General features: G+C 37.3%; 1 protein-coding gene across 1 annotated transcript in view; it reads right to left on the minus strand.

The window, feature by feature from the left end:
* Positions 1-705: 705 nt before the first annotated feature.
* Positions 706-21,038, minus strand: part of cblb.S (Cbl proto-oncogene B, E3 ubiquitin protein ligase S homeolog) — a 126,804-nt gene continuing 106,471 nt past the window's right edge. Inside the window, 6 exon segments of the mRNA NM_001091321.1 lie at positions 706-1,457; positions 2,297-2,398; positions 13,414-13,539; positions 13,662-13,680; positions 13,682-13,744; positions 14,947-15,087. Coding sequence (NP_001084790.1) covers positions 13,677-13,680; positions 13,682-13,744; positions 14,947-15,087 — 208 coding nt within the window. The 3' untranslated portion in view covers positions 706-1,457; positions 2,297-2,398; positions 13,414-13,539; positions 13,662-13,676.

Consider the following 21,038-nt stretch of genomic DNA (forward strand, 5'->3'; position numbering starts at 1 on the left):
TGTTTAACACTGGAATATTAAACTGCAGCAGACAACAGTTTCAAATAAACCATCCAGCATCCCTATACAGGCTTAGCATGGGTGTTTTATTGCAGTTGACTTAACCAGTTTATAAAATATCAGATTCAGATATGAACAATGAAAACAATTATCTCGGCTCCCAAAACTATGTTTACAGATGCAGCATCACCAACAATGGGCTAAATCGTTCACTGTACAATACTTCTGCAGACAATGAGAATACGGATGTTTAGAACCGGGAAAGAGAAATGTAAAACCGTATGACAGTACCAGTGAAAATATATTAAAACAGCACATTATAAGTATATTCTGCTTGCTGTAAGTGGTGCGTACTGTAACCTCATTGCTGACAGGCAATTATAGTGATGGTGCAGCCGAATAACCTAGACTGCATGTATTATACCCAAGCATTTTGTGATGAGACATTTTCTCTAAATTATAAGCAGCATTTAAACTCTTAGAAAATAAAATTTTTTTTTACAGAAATGTAATTTGTATGCTGTTCCATAGTCACTTGCCATAACATCTGGAAATGGTCTTGATCCCTATCTATGTCTTCTTCCCACCAAGCTATTGAAGAATGACTTTTCCTTTTTATTGCAAGCCCTTGCTTTTATGCCTTTCCTTCCAAAATGATTAAAGATTAAAATTTGCCAAGCCCAATGTAACAAAGCTTTGCTAAAGAACTGTATCAAAATACTTTTATAAAGGCATCCTAGTCACACAATTTGTATTCATTATACATTCAAATAATTCACCCATAATACAAAATTACTCTCAGAATGTCAGTAGTGAAGGCCACTTGCAGTTTTGGATAAATTAAAATAACACAACATTAAAAGAAAAGGGAAAACAAAAAGGCATTTTCCAAGAATGCAATGAGGTCAGAAAGTGCTGTCAAAATAACATTAAAAGAAGCAAACTATGAAACTTACCAGCTTTTAAACAGACTAAAAAAATTCACAGATTTACTTTAAGGGGGTAAACATTCTCCTAAATGGCAAACATCATGGATTTTCTTTTCCAATTTCCGACACATGGCCAGCTAAGATAGCATTCAAGCTTTTAAGCACTGCCATAGTTTTGACAAAATGCTGGAATGATTGTGACAAGAGAAATGAAATCCATTCTTCTTCTCTGCTTTTTGCAGTTAAGTCAGAGTTATGGGCAATATTCCTATAGGTGTAGACGAGGGCAGACAGGAGGAGGGAAGGCAAATTCTCTTAGTATACTTCGTGCCACATCTACGTTATTCTGAGCAATTTCCAAAGCCCTTTTGACTTCTTCAAATGGAAACCCCTCACCCATTAATTTAGCAATTTTGGCATCTAAGTTTTCAGCTAATGAGTCACAATTGTAATGTCTCCGGTGGTGTATTTCTGGTGCAGTCCTGCGGGGGACTGGCTTGGGGGGTCTCGCTGGTGCCTGGGGGCAATCTAAGATCATTTGAAAGACAAAATAGGGAAAAACTATGTAAATACTGCACAGTTTTATCCAATATAACACAACACATACCATATGAGAAATCAGTTACTTGAAGTAAGGGAGTGAGCTATATCTTTAATAATCTCACAATACCTAAATGAAAGTGGAGGAAATAAAAGTCAAAAGATATTATTGATATGCCATGAAAGGATGCTCAGAAAGTACTGGAATGCTGCAGCATTCCAACAAGTGGAAGGATTTGTAAGAAAATGAAAAATAACTTTAATAATAATTAAATAATAGCCAGTACCATGTAGACCTCTTAAAGTAAGAATGTTTAATGTAAAAGACAATCCAAAGTCAAAGCCAGCAAAATATGAAAATCAGTGATATATTAAAACATTCTGAAAGAATTACTGATTCATGAGAACCAAAGCGGAACAGAGAGATGGCTCACAGAATATTTACTTGTGCTTAAACGTCTGGTGGCTTCTTAATGATGTTCTAATACACATATTTCTGAACATGAATTGGGAAAACTATTTCAGTTATATGAATGGAAGTATTGGTGTGCAAATGAGGAAAGCAGAGATAACACTAGTTTTAAGAGGAAATACAGAAAGTGTAATATGAACACAAACTGTAATGGTATATTGATTGAATATAATGTTCTCCCAAAAATTCCACATGTTCAAACTGTGGCAAAGCACTAACAGATACATACAACAAGCATACAAAAGCTAATATGATAATTGTCAAACAGACAATTGTGTTAGCTGAGATTAATAGTTATTTAAAAAAAACTGTTGTAGGAGTTGCTTATTACTACTTGCTTGGTCTTGCCCTTTACCTGGACATGATGGAAGCTGATCATACTCTTGGGAAAGTCTGTTCGATGTGACTTCCCCTGGTCCTCGTCTGGCTGGTGGCAACGGGGCTTCTGGACAGGGATCTTAAACAAAAGAAGCAAGTATACTGAGTGATGCAAAATAAGCGATCTACAAAATGAAGATTTTAATGCATCTATAAGTAGTGCATCAGCTTTTAGATTTTGGTAATCCTGTAGAAAAGAAAAAGCCATTAAAGAAACTGATCCCAGTAAAGGAAAAACATCTTTTGAATAAATAAACAGTGTCTCTGTTCTTTGAGCAAAAATCATAAATCAAATAAAGAAAAGTTATATAGTGGTCTCGCTAGGAAACCCCCAGTCCAAGGGTCTCTTCCTATTTACATTTTTTTTATTTCTAAAAACATCTTTTGACCCACGATAACAATAAATGAATACAAAACAAACCTTGTATTTTTTTAAGGGCTAATTCACTAAAACATATGGAAATGGGCACAGAACTGGAAGAGGACACACTGTGCTCATCTACACCAACGCCAGGTACCAATTTGCTAGTTGCACTTAAGTTGGTCCCTAATGTGCGGCACAAAGTATCCTGTATCAAACACCTGCCTTGATCCATCAGTAAGTTTAGGGCTCCTTTGATATACCTACAGGCACTTGATGATGCACCATATCACATACAATTAAAGGGTATGTAAATGTTTACCAGTGACCTGCCATCAACCACTCATGAGGAATAAATTATGCCTATTTCTGTGCACCTTTTTCTAATATGTTAATATTTTCTGGTTTAGATTTTCACCCAAAAACTCCTATCCATTTTTTAAATGTCTGTTGACACACACACTGGCATTACCAATCTGTTTAACAAAACCAGCATGGGGTCAGAGACAACATGGAGGTAAGATGTTGATTAAAGTAGCATGATTGGAGCTATGGGGTGTTATTAATTCAGGAGAGGTAGCAAAACAGCATTGTATATGGCAGACAATACCCCCTCCCCCCGGTTCTATTCAAATTTGGTTTTTCCATTATCGTACAAATACAGCTTCTTTGACCCCTCTTTTGAACCACTCCTCCCTGTCCAGAATGTGGACTTGGCTGTCTTCAAATGTGTGTCATTTTCAGTTTAGTCATAGCTGGCTCTTCTGTGCTGCGCCATATGTTTATGTAACGGTTTAGTTTCTCCTACATAAACCTCATAGCTCCAATCATGCAAATACAATCAACACCTTGCCTCCATGAGGTCTTTGTCCCCATGCTGTTATTCTAAACTATACTAAACAGATTATGCTGATTGAAGCAAGATTCTAGGGTATTTAACTATAGGCCATTTTATATTGAGAAAGCCAGTTGAATGACTAGTGAAAAGTCTTTAAGAAAGAAAAAAATACAGCAAGTTGATTTGACTTATTATTATAGATAAGTCATATGAAAAAGTTTGGGAATCCCTCTTAAATCTTTGGAGTTTGGTTTATCATTGACTGAGCTTTCAACGTAGCAACTTCCTTTTGATATATAACATGTCTTATGGAAACAGTAGTATTTCAGCAGTTGGATTAACAGAAAATAAACAATATGCATCATAACAAAATTAGACAGGTGCATAAATGTGGGTACCCCAACAGAGATATTAAATCAATACTTAGTTGAGCCTCCTTTTGCAAATGTAACAGCCTCTAGACACCTACTATAGCCTTTGATGAGTGTTTGGATTCTGGATGGTGGTATTTTTGACCATTCATCCATACAAAACCTCTCCAGTTCAGTTATATTTGAAGGCTGCAGAGCATGGACAGCCTGCTTCAAATCATCCCATAGATTTTCGATGTCGGGGGACTGTGACGGCCATTCCAGAATATTGTACTTCTCCCTCTGCATAAATGCCTTTGTAGATTTCGAAGTGTGTTTAGGGTCATTGTCTTGTTGGAATATCCAACCCCTGCTTAACTTCAACTTTGTGACTGATGCTTGAACATTTTCCTGAAGAATTTGTTGACATTGGGTTGAATTCATCCGCCCCTCGACTGTAACAAGGGCCCCAGTCCCTGAATTAGCCACACAGTCCCACAGCATGATGGAACCTCCACCAAATTTGACAGTAGGTAACAGGCAGGCCCGGACTGACAATCTGTGTGTTCGGGCATTCTCCCGATGGGCCGCTCTACATTTTATTTAAGTGGGCCGCTCCTCACCTTCAACACAGCACTGATTGCCTCAGGAGCTCTTTGAATGCATCCGATGGGCACTAGGACCGCTCCTCTGTCCTATCTCCCACGTGGCTCTGCCCCTCCCACTCCTCTCACGCTGCTGCTGCTGCTGTGCTGTGTGAGTGTCCCTGCAGCACATCTATGGAGTACTCTGTGCTGTAAGTAAGGCCCCGCAATGGGGAGGGGGGTACTGAGGGCTGTCCACCTTTCATTCTCAATATATTTAGGATTGTTTAGTCTTCTTGGGCTGGTCTTATCCTACCCCTTAATAAAATGATTTATGCTGGCTTAATTAAGATCTATTTCTGTCTTGTTATTACAGAATAAATGAGGTATTTTTTGTTTAAATAGGATGCTGTGAAAAATGTTTCTGGATAAAGTTTTTTTCTGGGAAATATCAGGAAAGGTTTATGCAAAAAATGAAGGAAGGACAGATGATTTATAAAATTTTTATTTAGGAATGGCAGCTATTATTTATATTTAGGAATGGCAGCTATTATTGTTTGTGCTCTGGTGAACATTGCTTGTTTATACTGTATGTGTTTAAGTGTGCTGCTCATTAATATAAAGAAAATAACACCCACCTAATCCTTACTAATTCCTTTCTATACATCTTCAACTGTGATGCTTGGGGTGGGGACCAGGGCCGGGCCATGCCGCACAGGCGCCCAAGGCAAGCCGGCGGACGCGGCGCCGGTTTAGCACAAGTGCGCATGCACAATGTGCGCTCGCGTGCGCATGCGCAAGAAGCGGTGGTTTTTCTTCTTTCGCTCTTCTGCGCATGCGCAAATTAGTACGAATGTACGCTAGCAGAGAGAAATGTAATTGCGCGCATGCGCAGGTATCTATAAAAACCGCAAAGAGTCGGGCACTGGACTGGGGGTAGGCGACAGAGGAGGCGCGTGCCTGGCGCCCCCCCAGCTTTGCGCCCTAGGCACGTGCCTACTCTGCCTACCCCTAGTTCCGGCCCTGGTGGGGACTGAATGGATGAACCTGAGGGACAGGTGTATTTCTCCTGCAAATGTTATATGAAGGGAGTGTGACTGTGGGATAGCAGGTATAGTAGAGAGAGATGGTGTCTATAGTAACAGTGGATAATAGTCTCTGGGAAGGGAGTGTGACTGTGGGATAGCAGGTATAGTAGGGAGAGATGTACCTATAGTAACAGTGGATAATAGTCTCTGGGAAGGGAGTGTGGCTGTGGGATAGCAGGTATAGTAGGGAGAGATGGTGCCTATAGTAACAGTGGGATAATAGTCTCTGGGAAGGGAGTTTGACTGTGGGATAGCAGGTATAGTAGGGAGAGATGGTGCCTATAGTAACAGTGGATAATAGTCTCTGGGAAGGGAGTTTGACTGTGGGATAGCAGGTATAGTAGGGAGAGATGGTGCCTATAGTAACAGTGGATAATAGTCTCTGGGAAGGGAGTTTGACTGTGGGATAGCAGGTATAGTAGGGAGAGATGGTGTCTTTAGTAACAGTGGATAATAGTCTCTGGGAAGGGAGTGTGACTGTGGGATAGCAGGTATAGTAGGGAGAGATGGTGCCTATAGTAACAGTGGATAATAGTCTCTGGGAAGGGAGTGTGACTGTGGGATAGCAGGTATAGTAGGGAGAGATGGTGTCTATAGTAACCCTATACCCTACTGGAAATGATAAGGATATTAGAAGTCACCGAGGGGTTGTTCTGTGACCATATAAAGGCACAAGGCTGCAGGCTGCGTTATACAGGGAACTCTGAGTATCACTCATGTATTATAAGGGATAATGTACCCCCTACTGTAAATGATAAGGATATTATAAGTCACTGAGGGGTTGTTCTGTGACCATATAAAGGCACAAGGCTGCAGGCTGAGTTATACAGGGAACTCTGAGTATCACTCATGTATTATAAGGGATAATGTACCCCCTACTGTAAATGATCAGTATATTAGAAGTCACTGAGGGGTTCTGTGACCATATAAAGGCACAAGGCTGCAGAATCTTTAACATATTTTTACATGAATTACACTTAAGAAAGAAAGGCAGCTCATTTTGCACATAATTTTTTGCAGTTTTACCCCAATATATGAGGGATGTGTACAAGATCATCACATGTTTACATGTGGGCTGCTTTGATTTTTTTTTTGCCCGGGCTGCTTTTTACCCCCAGTCCGGCCCTGGTAACAGGGATTTTCTTGTAATGCGGTGTTCTTCTTCCGCCATGCAAAGCGCTTTTTGTTATGACCAAATAACTACATTTTTGTCTCATTAGTTTAAAGCACTTTGTTCTAAAATAACTGTCGATTGTCTAAATGAGCTTTTGCATACAACAAGCGACTCTGTTTCTGGTGTGAGTGCAAAAAGGGCTCCTTTCTCATCACCCTGCCATACAGATATTCTTTGTTCAAATTGCTCTGAATTGTAGAATAATGTACAGATACACCATCTGCAGCAATATGTTCTTGCAGGTCTTTGGAGGTGATCTTTGGGTTGTCTGTAACCATTCTCACAATCCTCTGCATACGCAGCTCCTGTATCTTTCTTGGCCTGCCAGACCTGGGTTTTACAGCAACTGTGCCTGTGGTCTTCCATTTCCTGATTCCATTCCTTACAGTTGAAACTGACAGTTTAAACTTCTGAGATAGATTTTTGTAGCCTTCCCCTAAACTATGATACTGAACAATCTTTGTTTTCAGATATTTTGAAAGTTGGTCTGAGGATCCCATGCTGTCACTCTTCAGAGGAGAGCCAACAGTGCTAAATGATCTTCTGTGCTGTTTCAGTGATGCTGGGCTGGGGGCGGTGCGATCCTTCCATAGGCTAATTATATATTTATTATATATAATTTATTTATTATTATAATGAAAACAGGACTTCAGCCTATGAAAGGATCGCTCCTCCCCCCAGCCCAGCATCTCTGAAGCAATGCAGAAGATCCATTAGTGGTGTCAGTGGGCCGGCTGCACAAAGGTTTGTGGGGCTAGGGCGGGTTTTGAGGGGGGGGGGGTCTTTGAGGGGGAACTATTTTGGGTGCAGCACCTACTTGATACTGAACGTTCCGATGATTTTTATAGATACGTGACGGAATCCCTTTAATGCTATAACTTCTCCCAATACGTCATAAAATACTTTATTACAAAAATGAATTAATTGGCTTCCTTTGTGATACTGACATTTAGAAAAAAACATCAAGTGGAGAGTAGAGTTTGAATTATATAGTAGAAAGACATTTTAGAGATTCAAATGCAAAATCTAGTTTGTGCAACGTCAACAATTTACTAGTTCTTTACATGAACATAATACAGATTTTTAGGTCCATTTTCCCATAGCACTTTCTTAACTTTAGCATGTTTTTCTGCCAAGTGCTTATGACAAAGCTTTAATGATTTCTGGTTTAATGCACAATACTATTTTAAATTCAAGAAAGGTATATCAAATGTAAAAGAAGCGGTAGTAGTTGTTTTTATGTCTGGGGGTTCTCATTTTTTTTGCTATTAGCCTTACCCAAATGAGGAAGGAACAGATCCACATCTGAATTCGGTCTGCTTCCCGATGCAGTGGGCATTGCATGCTCAGTGACGCAGGTGCATGCTGGGGGAGGTGGTGGGGGCTGCGAGGGAAGGGAACTGTCAAAAGACTCTTCACCTGGATATAGATAGAATTTATGTATCTATTTAGATTGCCGTAAATGCTAAGAACACCGCCCCCCACACTAACAGCCTCTGTAATTGCTTGGAAAAATTGGATGGAAAAATCTCAGCCACTAGTCTCTCTGCAGGTTTTACAACACAACATATTATGCTCAGCTGTAAATCCCCTGGTTGTGACCACCAGCACACGGCTGAGGCAACGCAGCTGGCTAGCACCTGGCATATTACAAATCACCTGGCAAATAATGCATCCTTCCATTCCTTTACTTCAAAATAACAAAATAAGGGCTCAATGATGTAATGCCTGATTTATGTTCCAAAGAATCTCCCCTTGCCTTCTTCAACATCAGATATTAACTCTCTATAGTAACATACCAGATACAAGAACATCCAGCCACATACCCCCTAACAGTTTCTTTTAGCCTATGTGACTATTCATTTAGGGATGGACTGCATAAATATATAAACAAATGATGGTTACAAATTATGTTTTGCTATTGTTATTGGAGGGTGATTTTCCCAAGTACAGGAAACACTAAGGAGCATACCCACACCACAAGTACCACACAGTGCCAAGAAGAAAGCAATTAAAGTGATAATGCAGCTCAGCAGCAGCCAACACTAAGCACTGAACAGATCTAGAGCACTTAGGTTGGGGCATAGCAAGCTATATTTTTAAGCTGTCAAGGGCCCCTTGGGTAGTTTTATCTAATCTTATTGTATTCTGGTATTTGCGGTTTCCCAAATGAGAAGATATCAGGCCAAGAAATTGGCACTTGTACAAAAGAAAAGAAAAAAGATTTCTGAAAGGCCACAGTACCAAGAGCAAAGAAGAATAGAAATGCAAGCAAAAAAAAAAAAAAAAAGGCGTCAAGCCTCAGCAGTTACAGCTTTTCAATAAATGCTGAATTTACTAATGAAAGAAAAAATGGATCTGTGCTGTCAGCTTTCTGATTTCACAAGAACAAATCTCTTTCTGAGATTTTCACCAGCCTATATAGAATAGAGTTAGACAAGTCGTCGGGGTATTCTACCTTATCAATTATCATGAAATTCAGCGTTCTTTACTGTCATTCAAGATTCAGAATGTCAGCTATACAGAAACAAAACTCTTTCCTACACAGGATGCCCGAGACATCAATGTAATGCGTCACTGAGCGTGCCTTATAAAGAAAAGGAACATGTCGTTTAAATCTACCCACTGCCTCAGGCCGTGGCGCCAACATGTTGGTGAACCAGTTCTTATACTGATCCGTTATTTTGATCATTACTGCTTTTATTTTATCTTTCTTTCAAGTAAAAAATAGGAGATATATATTGCAAGGTCTTATCAATGCAGCTACACAAAAATATTAGATAAGATTTTTATGGGCAAATCACACTTCTATTCTAAGGAATTTTTTTTTAGCAGGAACTGTGCTAGAGTATTATATTTATAGGAAGACCACGGCCATAATAAATACCCATACTGCCTTTCAAAGGATAAGTAAAACATTGATGAATGTAACATTGATGAGGGAGCCCTTTTGTCATTTACATTCATTATTTATTTATTTTTAATTCCAAGAAATTAAAGGATATACATGTACTGTTAATATGACTTTTGTTACAACAGCGCCACCTGCTGGTCATTTTCCCACCAGTCTGACCACCAAGTAGTCAAGGAAGTTGTCATAAGAAAGAAAGAGGCTGCTCTGATGTTCTTCTGCTTAGGGAAGATTTGAGAAAGGTTTATAATTGTTTTCCTAAGCAGAATAACATAAGAGCAGCCTCTTTCTTTCTTATGACAACTTCCTTGACTAGTGGGAAAATGACTTCGAATATCAAAATTGAAGGATTTAGCGCAGATAGTTCGATCGAACGATCGAAGGATAATTCCTTCGATCGAACGATTAAATCCTTCGAATCAAACGATTTTAATCCATCGATCGAAGGAATATCCTTCGATCACAAAAAGTTAGCCAAGCCTATGGGGACCTTCCCCATAGGCTAACATTGACTTCGGTAGCTTTTAGATAGCGAACTAGGGGGTCAAAGTTTTTTTTAAAGAGACAGTACTTCGACTATTGAATGGTCGAATAGTCGATCGATTTTTACTTCGAATCCTTCGATAGTCGTAGTCGAAGGTCGAAGTAGCCAATTCGATGGTCGAAGTAGCCTAAAAAACACTTTGAAATTCTACGTTTTTTTACTTCGAATCCTTCACTCGAAGTTAGTGAATCAGCCCCTAAGTCTAATGCTTGCACATTCTCTCCATTGATTTTGGCCATTGTATGATCTGTCTGGAATATATAAATGTACAATTTTGTGCCACAATTTACTCCCACCGTCAAAAAACATATTGGTAGGATATCTGGATTCTGATTAAACTAATCTCAGTGTTTGTGTCTGTTGAAAAAGTTCTACTAGGACAGGAACTAATGTGATTCATTTTCATTGCTTTATATGCTGGTGGTGTATAATAAGGGATATTAACTTGCCAAGATCAATGTCATAGGGCCCACCTCTATAACATTAAATAAAGGATTACAGCAGTTGTAATCCTAAACTCACATTTTCAACATGAACGGAGGACAAGTGAGTACTTAATCCATGTCAGTGCCCTACGTTATTATACAACAAAGAAGAAGTACTGAATCTTAGTAAATAAAAGCTATCGTTAACCAGTTGATGGAAAACTACCATATGCACTCCCAACTGAAGATTTTCTTGATTATGAATGAGAAACAAATATTCAACTATGCAAAAGTAAGTGTTGTTTTACTAAATATTTAATATAAATGTGAATTGTACAATATTTCCTACTAGAACAGCTTCTATAATTTGATTTAGAGACTTCTTGCAATTCAAAAATGCTGAACCCCATGTTCCAGGATAATATTGGAAAACCCGGCTTTGATTTGTCAAATCAAATACGAATATCCATCAGTCTCCTTTTTAAACCTCTGTGATCAAAGTTGGTCTAATTCTTTCTAAAAGCAGTGTTCCTTCAAGTGGAAAAGTGATGGACTTCCTAAAGCGGATGAAAGAACTATGTTATCTTTTTGATATTGTGTTTAAAAGAGATTGACTTACTGAAAGTTTTGCTCTTGTTACATGTGGAGCCTTGAGCAGAAGTTCTTGCCTCCAGGAAATGTTACAGGGCTGAGATAAAATACAGTCTTTCTAAAAGTCTAGACTGAGCATAACTTAACACCAGATTTTAAACAGTTCAATATGTTTTTGCTAAATAATATAGATAAAAATAGTCATATATATATATATATATATATATATACACACATATATATAACTATCGAATGGTCGAATAGTCAAACGATTTTTACTTCGAATCGTTCGATTCGAAGTCGAAGGACCCAAAAACAAAACGTCGAAATACGAAGTTTTTTTACTTCGAATCCTTCACTCGAGCCTAGTAAATGTGCTCCAAAGTATTTGAATTTGACACAAATGTCTTATTTGTTTTGTCATTTAAATCTGATGCCTGGAATTTATTATCGGCTTATGGAAAGGACAGATTACAAATTATTGCTTTGTAAATTGGCTTTGTTTGTTATTTTGAAATCAACCTAAAAGTTATCATTGCTGAAATTAAATATTGCCCAAAAACACTTGTTTACATTGAAAATACTCTAACTTTGCTACACCATCATTGTTGTATCTGCCCGAAAATATTGGACTGCCCCCCCCCTTTGGGGAACAGTGGCTTAGTGGTTAAGCCTAAATGCCAGTTAAAGTTAGATTTGGGAAGTATAATTTTTGCTCTCTAAGATACACATGAAAGCCTAGCTTGAATCAGTTGGGGGGGATTTAGTGCAAAAACATATTTGCCATCTTAGATATTCTTGAAAAGGTGGCTCAGTGACTGATATGACAATATCTTTCTATATCTGTATCTTTGTTTGGTCCAAAGTGGGGGCATTGGCCAAAGGCTGCAAAAAAATGTTCTAAAAGAAAATTAAGTAAAATGCCTTAAAATAATATTCAAGGCTATTAATATACTCTTATTATATTATTATGGAATAATAATAATGACAAATGGCACCATAGAAAAAATATTTCATTAAAGATATCATCAGTTTTATTTCTTAAAATCAGGAGGTGCATCCTTTCTTCATGTCCCTGGTGATTTCACATTGGAGCTTTTACACAGACAAGTTAAAAGTAGCAAAGTGCAGAAGCAACCAATGGGTTAGTGGGAGGAAAAAGCTAAGCACAGGAAGCGGGATATAAAGCATAGAGAAAAGGTATTTATTTAGTATCAAGCAATAACTGGCACATTCTAATAGAGAAGGTTCCATTATGTATGACAAAAAAATACTAGGAATGGTCCTTGATGCCTAGTTAGAGCTCTGCAGCTGGCAAACTTTTGTGTGTTATTGGTATACATAATTCTCCATGAAATAGTATTATGATGCATATTGTGAGCTTTGTCACAATGGTTCTGTTTATAAAATCTCTTGTAAACTAGCATCTGATGGGAATATCTAATCTCCATTTTCTCAAAATTTACTTGAGAGCCCCATGACCTTTATTTACTGGTTTTAGGCTCGAGCCAGAGAGGAACGAAATAAGCCCTTTGAATCCGCAGGCCAATTTCAGCCCCTCATTACAAGCAGTATCTTCTTTCTCGTCTTAAGCTGGCCACAGTCGCATCCGATCTTACTAATCAACGTACGATCAGACTTTCCCATCTCCCGACCTGCCACTAACCATTCAGATCAAAGTCTTACCATTCCGATCAAATAAAGTAGTTAAAGAACAGATCAGCCGATGTTCTGCCCCTGACAGCAATCGTACGATAGACAAAGCTGAAAATCGTACGATTGGCAATACACGCAGAGATATTATCGGCAGCCGACAGAAATGATCTAACCTGTCCGATCGACCAAACGGCCGATCTCCGCCAGACGAAAAATGTCGGGACTCTCCACACACACAGTTCGAAAATAGTACGAATCCTCGATTCGTAAGATGAGATCTTTGCATCTATGGCCAGCTTAAGCCTTGTGCCAGCTCTGGCATAAACAGACTCTATGGATTTTTGTGCAAAATGCAAAGTCCTGTGTTTCTTCACAGAAACGCTGACACAAGGATTCCAGATGCAGAAGGAAGATACTGCTTGCGGTGAGGGGCATTCCCATCGCACTGCATGGAACTAGTTTGCAGCTATATATGAAACCATTGACTATGTCAGTAAATTAAGCTTTTCTCTAACCTTTGCCATCCTAAAATGAAAAGTTTAAACACATAAAACACATTTCTGTATCAGCACCTGGATGGGGAACCAGAAGATCATAATCAGATGGAGTCCTGGTAAGAGAAGAACCATGTGGGTGGTTTTCTCTCGCCGAAGTTCGTGTTGGAGGCAAAGGGACTGGTACAGTGGCAATGACATCACCTAGACATTACAATGAGACAAGATGGATGCACATAGGTCTACGTCACTGCTGTGCAGCACCACTTGCATCCAGCTAAACAAAAGAATCTTCATTATATTAAAAATGCAGAAAATGTATCTACCTTGATCTGGTGGTTTCAGTTTTTTTATTTCAGATATGCCATTGTGTGCCCCATTTGACAAACACTGTCCATTCTCACAGAGTCTACAAAGCAGAGGAAAAATAAAATTGGTGATATGTCTCAGTACGAGCTGTATTATTCATTTAGCAGAGTCCAGACGAACATGTTTCCTGTGTTATAGTTTAGAACAATCCAGCACAGTCTTTTTTTTAGACTTTTTTGGGTAAAGACTCACTTTGAGGCCTAACACATGGCTAATTAGCTTATAACAAGGTACAAGTTATCAAAACATTACTTTGAGAGTCATTAAGTTATAGTTATAATAATATCAAATACAGCAAATAAGTGTCTAACTGAAATTGGGACTTTCAAGCCTAGGCAAGGCTCTGAGCCCCTAAGAGAGGGTAGATACCACTGGTGTAAGGACCAAGGCATCCAGTTCAGTCTGTATGTCCTGATCTGTTCAACATAACAGTGTTTATATCATAATAAAAATTCATCTCAAAGGTTATCTCAACCAAATAAAATCTCAGTGACTTTCCAAAATACATAAATAAATGTATTTCAAGCTTTTTCAAGTTATATTTTATATGAAACTGTAATTAAAAGCAGTGTTTGTTTAAAGGAATTGTTCAGTGTAAAAATAAAAACTGGGTAAATAGATAGGCTGTGAAAAATGTTTCTAATATAGTTAGTTAGCCAAAAATGTAATGTATAAAGGCTGGAGTGACTGGATGTGTAACATAATAGCCAGAACACTACTTCCTGCTTTTCAGCTCTCTTGGTTTACACTGACTGGTTACCCTGGTTACCAGGCAGTAACCAATCAGAGACTTGAGGGGGGGCACATGGGTCATATTTGTTGGTTTTGAATCTGAGCTGAATGCTGAGAATCAATTGCAAACTCACTGAACAGAAATGTACCATGCAGGCCCCCTTCAAGTCGCTGACTAGCTCAGAGTTATAGAACTGAAAAGCAGGAAGTAGTGTTCTAGCTGTTTTATTAGACATCCAGTCACTCCAGCTTTTATATATTACATTCTTGGCAAACTAACTATATTAGAAACATTTTTTATTTTGCACAGCCCATTTACCCAGTTTTTATTTTCACACTGAACTGTTCCTTTAAGCCTTTCTCCTTAACTCCTCCAGATCTGTAAAGCAGCTGACTTCTGCTACATTCCTTTAGAAGCCAAAGAGAACCAGTAGAGCTGAGAATATAGAAACCAGTAAAAACAAAGTATGTCCTTTATCTCATCAAAAAACTATAATCATGGTATCTTACCTTGGAAAATGTTTAATACTATGGCAGTGAAGAGGCAGCCGAGAGGACACAGGATGAGATGAGGGGATTTTATATTCACTGTCATCTTCTTCTGCAGAATTTCTCACTTTGTCTGATGCAGAATTTGCTAACAAAGGACATCTGGAGAAAATAAAAGAAATTAGTACAAAGCAGAATGTAATTAAAGTATTTTCAGCAACCCCTGAAATAATAGCATTTGTTCTGTAACCTACAGTATGCGGCCATATTGTGTAAAGACAAAGTCACTTTTGCCCTACAACTTTCTAGAGAATGAGTCATGTGGAGCTTAAAATTCAGTCTTCTGTTACTTATATTGCTGGGTACTCTGGTACAGTTTCCTCCTTGCTGAAAGCAATGGTATTTACAAAGGCACTTCGACCACAACACTAAAACAAATTTTAAAAAAAACAGCTAAAAAGTGGGCACAACCACAGAAAACCAGATGGTAAATGTGGCTGAAAAACAGGAAGAGCTGTGCACTCTTGACTACTGCAAATGTAACTATATTAAGTCTCCCCACAATAAAAAGGAGAAACATACTATTTGGTAAAATTCAGATTTTTTTTTTTCTTCACAAATTTAATTTTTCCTCCCAAAAATATGTGATTTTTCAATGTTATTATATTTATTAATTGTAAAAACCATGAAAAACTAATACAAAATTGCTCCAAGTAAAAGTTGTTGCGGTCCTTTATTAGTCACTGGAGCTGCGCTAATGCTATTGGTAAATTTAGTGATATTCGGATGTTGCAGCTGATAAACTAAAGAAAAACAACTGTAATTCTGTCTGTAATTCTGTTTCTGGAAAAATGCATTGAGATACATTTTTAACAGAGCAACATACATTAAGGGGCATATTTATTAAGCTTGAGTGAAGGATTAGAATGAAAGTACTTTGAAACGAACGAGTCGAACTAAAAATCGTTCGACTATTCGATAGTCGAAGTACTGTCTCTTTAAAAAAAACTTTGACTACCTACTTCACCACTTTAAACCTACCGAGCATCAATCATAAGGTTTCTAAGCTTTTTTTGATTGAAGGAAAATCCTTGGATCGATGGATTAAAATCCTTTGATTGTTCAATCAAAGCATTTGCAGTAAATTCTTTCGACTTCGATATTCAATATTCGACCCTTAGTAAATGTGCCCCATCATGTGCGAGATTGCTCAGACCTTCATTTTGTTGTGTTTTAAAGTAATGTTTGTTGACTTGCCTCTAACCAATTATACTAACCAATTAAATATTCAAAACACATAACAGTTTTTATGGCCTTTATTCCTGAAAAAACAAGTGTAATCCAATATCTGAGAGATGTTTTCTTTAAACCATTTGCTCCTAACTCATAATTTAGTCATAAGAGGATAAACTATAATAATAAAATATAGTAATAATAATAATACTTATGCAGATGATACTAAAAGAAAAGATAGAATACAGGCACAGGAAGGTCTCAGACAAGTTGGTAATCCAGCACCAATGTCCCTAACTTCATTCCATCACTGAACAAGCATAGAGTCTGAAAGTTACTTTATTCATTCTCCATGTTCAATCTCAAATTGGTTGAAACATGTTATATATTGTCCTGACTTGCTCATCTCTACCTGGATTAAATCCATTTATAGAAATGTAAATTCTGTCTGAATTTCTGTCCGATTTTCATCTAGTTTGACTAAAATAATTGTGCAGACCAAATGTTCAGCCAAATGCCAATGGCACATTTTTTGTCAAGCAACTACAAGGCTAATACACGTACAGCTAAAGTCCTATACCAGACAAAGTGCTGCAAGACTAATTGTTCAGAATACAGAATTAAGAATCATTAACATATAGACTGCTATCTTGCAAATATTATGCTTTATAAAAAAAACATGTTATCAGCCAAGCACACAAAGACCGCAGTTGGATTTTTTTAGGACTGTGTTAACCATAAAAATCTTAGTATTGTTGTATTAACACTGGCCATACATAAACAAATATTATCATGTGAATGAAGGCATATGAACAGAATATGCAAACCTTTACAGTGACAGAAGCATCCAATGCTCACGGTATAATAATATCTGTCAAAAATATTTCAACACACACAACAAGATTATTGTAAAAACCTAATCTAATGACAACATCTATATGTGTATGTATTTTATGAAGATGCTCAGGACCTGCACATGATGCTACCACTGCCATATTTCATTATAATAAAATCTTTCGTTTGTAGGAAGAAAAACCAGCGCTATAAGCTCAGGGATAGACAACAAAAACAGTAATACATAGTGTAGTAATTTCTCAATAAAGTTACACCTCTTTGTGCAGTTACTAGGGGGTGTGTTCTCTTTCTTCCACCAGAGGGTTTAATTACCCTTTAACTGTGTTTTTTTAGAGATACACATCCCTAGTAACTGCACAAAGAGGTGTAACTTTATTGAGAAATTATTACACTATATATTACTTTATTTTTTTTGTTGCCTATCCCTGAGCTTATAGCGCTGGTTTTTCTTCCGACAAACGAAAGATTTTATTGGGATTAATCTGAAGGAGAACAGATTTTAATACCGGCAAAAGGAGTGAACTGCATAGTCTCTGGACTTTATTTTGTGCAGCTCATATTTCATTATAGTCATGCATAGCACTGCCTTGTATAAAAGATTGCCAGAACTAAAATAACTAAAAAAAGATGGCATTGCGGTTTTGTGGTCACATAACGCCTAGTTAGAATATTTGGTCAAATCTAATAATGACCGCCTAAAAAAAATGAAAAACAAGGTGATAAATTTACATCACAGCCAAATATGTACTATTATTATTGTCTTTTATTTATATAGCACTGGAATACAGGATAAACCAGAGTACCCGACAGGAGTCTAACACAGACATGGGGAGAACATACATTTTATTTGGGTTCTGATTTATTCAGAGCGGGGGGGACTCTCAGAAATGATACATGGGAAAGGCAAATCAATAAAAGGCAGTCCGGTGTCTGACTGGCACTGATGTTGAAAGAAAGAAATGTGTTTTCTTAGCAAAGAAACTGAGGCTACAATCTCATGTCTGAAGGGTGAAATATTACCTTTAACAAATACAGTTTGCATGATTACAAAAGAAATTGTTTCAACTGGAAGAACAAATTGTAGACTAATGGAAGAAAAACTGCCATTCTATTTCTGGTCTTTCTTAACAGATACAAAAGAGGCCAAAGTAAATAGCAGCTTCTCCCACTGGATAGAATTCTTAAGGCCGAGAAGTGTGACACATAAAATATAGAGGAAAGACTCACCTTACTATTTATTTCTTAAACTATGAGCGGAAGAAAATAATAACACACAACTAAAAGCCTTGCCTAAACAAGTAAAAAATCAGTGCCTAGCTACCTGCCTATACATACATGTTAATTAAAAGCAATTAAGCACCAAAGAAAATTTACAGTTGAAAACCTGATGAAAACACTGGGTAAAAAAAAAAGTGATGAAGGCTTAAACAGCAATACTTCCAACAATGATGTTTTTTACTACAGTTAAATACTAGATTTTTAATGCTTTTTTTTTTAATTGTGGCTACAAAATCCCGTCCTCCAAAAAAAAAATAAAAATACGAAGCTTCATAAATATAGGCACACACGTGGGGGCACATTTACTAAGCTCAAGTGAAGGGTTCGAAGTAAAAAAAACTTCGAATTTCGAAGTTTTTTTGGGGTACTTTGACCATTCGAATAGGCTACTACGACTTCGATTCGAACTAAAAATCGTTCGACTATTCGATAGTCGAAGTACTGTCTCTTTAAAAAAAAACTTCGACTAACTACTTCGCCACTTTGAACCAACCGAGCTACAATGTTAGCCTATGGGGAGCTTCAGTTTTTTCTGATCGAAGGAAAATCCTTCGATCGATGGATTAAAATCCTTCGAATCGTTCGATTCGAAGGATTTAATCGTTCGATCGAACGATTTTTCCTTCGATCGTTCGATCAAAGTATATATACGATATTCGAAGTCGAAGGATTTTACTTCGAGGGTTGAATATCGAGGGTTATATAACCCTCGATATTCGACCCTTAGTAAATGTGCCCCTTAGAGGTATGGTCAGACATTGTGAACTTTTTTCGACTTATTTCCAGACTACAGCTACATCAAGATCACGGTCAGTCCAACAGAGTATTAATCACTGCCCCAAAACTGACAATGTGAGAAGTATGATACCTACACAAGTGACTGGTCATTTTAGATCAAGCAAAGTAAGGAATTGTAAGCATTAATTACAGTAGTAACCCTGCCAAATGGGGGTTTCCCCCGCACAAAAATGTCAAGCAACCAAGACCAAAAGAACAAAACAAATACTTAACAAATAACATCATTATCACAGCTGTACTTAAAATATGACATTACTGTAAGAGACTATTAGTATTGGTTATTAGGTATCATACTGAATGACACTATTTCCATAAATGTCTCATGAAGATGAATGAATTGGGTTTCAGACTTGTGGGATGACAATAATATGACAAAAAAGGCAGTTTGTGATATAGGAGGAAGAACAAAGAGGAAGAAAGCAATTGCTATTTATTGTCAATATTAGCCTTACCATTTGTTACACAAGTCATGAGAACTAGTTTTGATAAATTAGATACAATTAGTCCTGACATTTCAATTGCTTTAATTTAACAGATTGCACTGGCTAAATGGATATCAAAAAAACATCTAGTATACAGTTATCACTCCAAAAGATTTTATTTTTTAAATAATGGCTTTAAAAAGTTGTAAAAATAAATTAATAAATTCTGTATTAAGAGAAACTATACTCCTAAACAGTGTAAGGTCCTTATAAAAAATATCCTGTATAAAACAGCAAGTAGGTAAAACACACTGTTTCATCTAAATATACCATTTTCATACATAATATACTTTTTTCTAGTGTGTGCCATTGGATAATCCTAAACAAAATAAAATGCTATAATAAAGGGATACTGTCATGGGAAAAATTTTTTTTTCAAAATGAATCAGTTAATAGTGCTGCTCCAGCAGAATTCTGCACTGAAATCCATTTCTCAAAAGAGCAAACAGATTTTTTTATATTCAATTTTTAAATATGACATGGGGCTAGACATATTGTCAATTTCCCAGCTGCCCCAAGTCATGTGACTTGTGCTCTGATAAACTTTGATCACTCTTTACTGCTATACTGCAAGTTGGAGTGATATCACCCCCTCCCTTTTCCCCCCAGCAGCCAAACAAAAGAACAATGGGAAGTTAACCAGATAACAGCTCCCTAACACAAGATAACAGCTGCCTGGTAGATCTAAGAACAACACTCAATAGTAAAAACCCATGTCCCACTGAGACACATTCAGTTAAATTGAGAAGGAAAAACAGCAGCCTGCCAGAAAGCATTTCTCTCCTAAAGTGCAGGCACAAGTCACATGATCAGGGGCAGTTGGGAAATTGAGAATAATGTCTAGCCCCATGTCAGATTTCAAAATTGAATATAAAAAAATCTGTTTGCTCTTTTGAGAAATGGATTTCAGTGCAGAATACTGCTGGAGTAGTTCTATTAACTGATGCGTTTTGTAAAAAACATGTTTTCCGATGACAGGATCCCTTTAAGTACCAAGGACCGATTTGGTAAGATTCAAAGAGGTTACTTATATAATTTAAATTATCTGTTGGCAGCATATTTATTCTATATTTATTATTTTGGATGACGTAATATGGGGAAAATATAGGCTAAATAAAATAAAAATCAATTTGCAGTTTGCATAGGTATTTAGTACAACCCCCTTTTAAAGCAACTACATCTTTAAGTTTTTGGCATAATTACTTGTTGGTTAGGAAGTGACTTGGAAACAAAAGTTTGCTCAAGTCAGTAGGATGATGCTTGGGCATTTCAGTCGTAAAACAGTGCCAACTGATTTTCAATTGGCATTTGACTAAACCAGTGTAGGACATTTGCATCTTGTTCTTAAGCTACTCCGCTTGATCCTGTTTAATTTACCAATTATATTATAGATTCCCTTTCGTCACTGAAAGCGAAGACGAATGCAAACTTTTTCATGTGAATTCATTTGTGCCATCACTGATCAAT

This window comes from Xenopus laevis, chromosome 2S (genome assembly GCF_017654675.1).
Source record: "Xenopus laevis strain J_2021 chromosome 2S, Xenopus_laevis_v10.1, whole genome shotgun sequence".
Lineage (NCBI taxonomy): Eukaryota > Metazoa > Chordata > Amphibia > Anura > Pipidae > Xenopus > Xenopus laevis.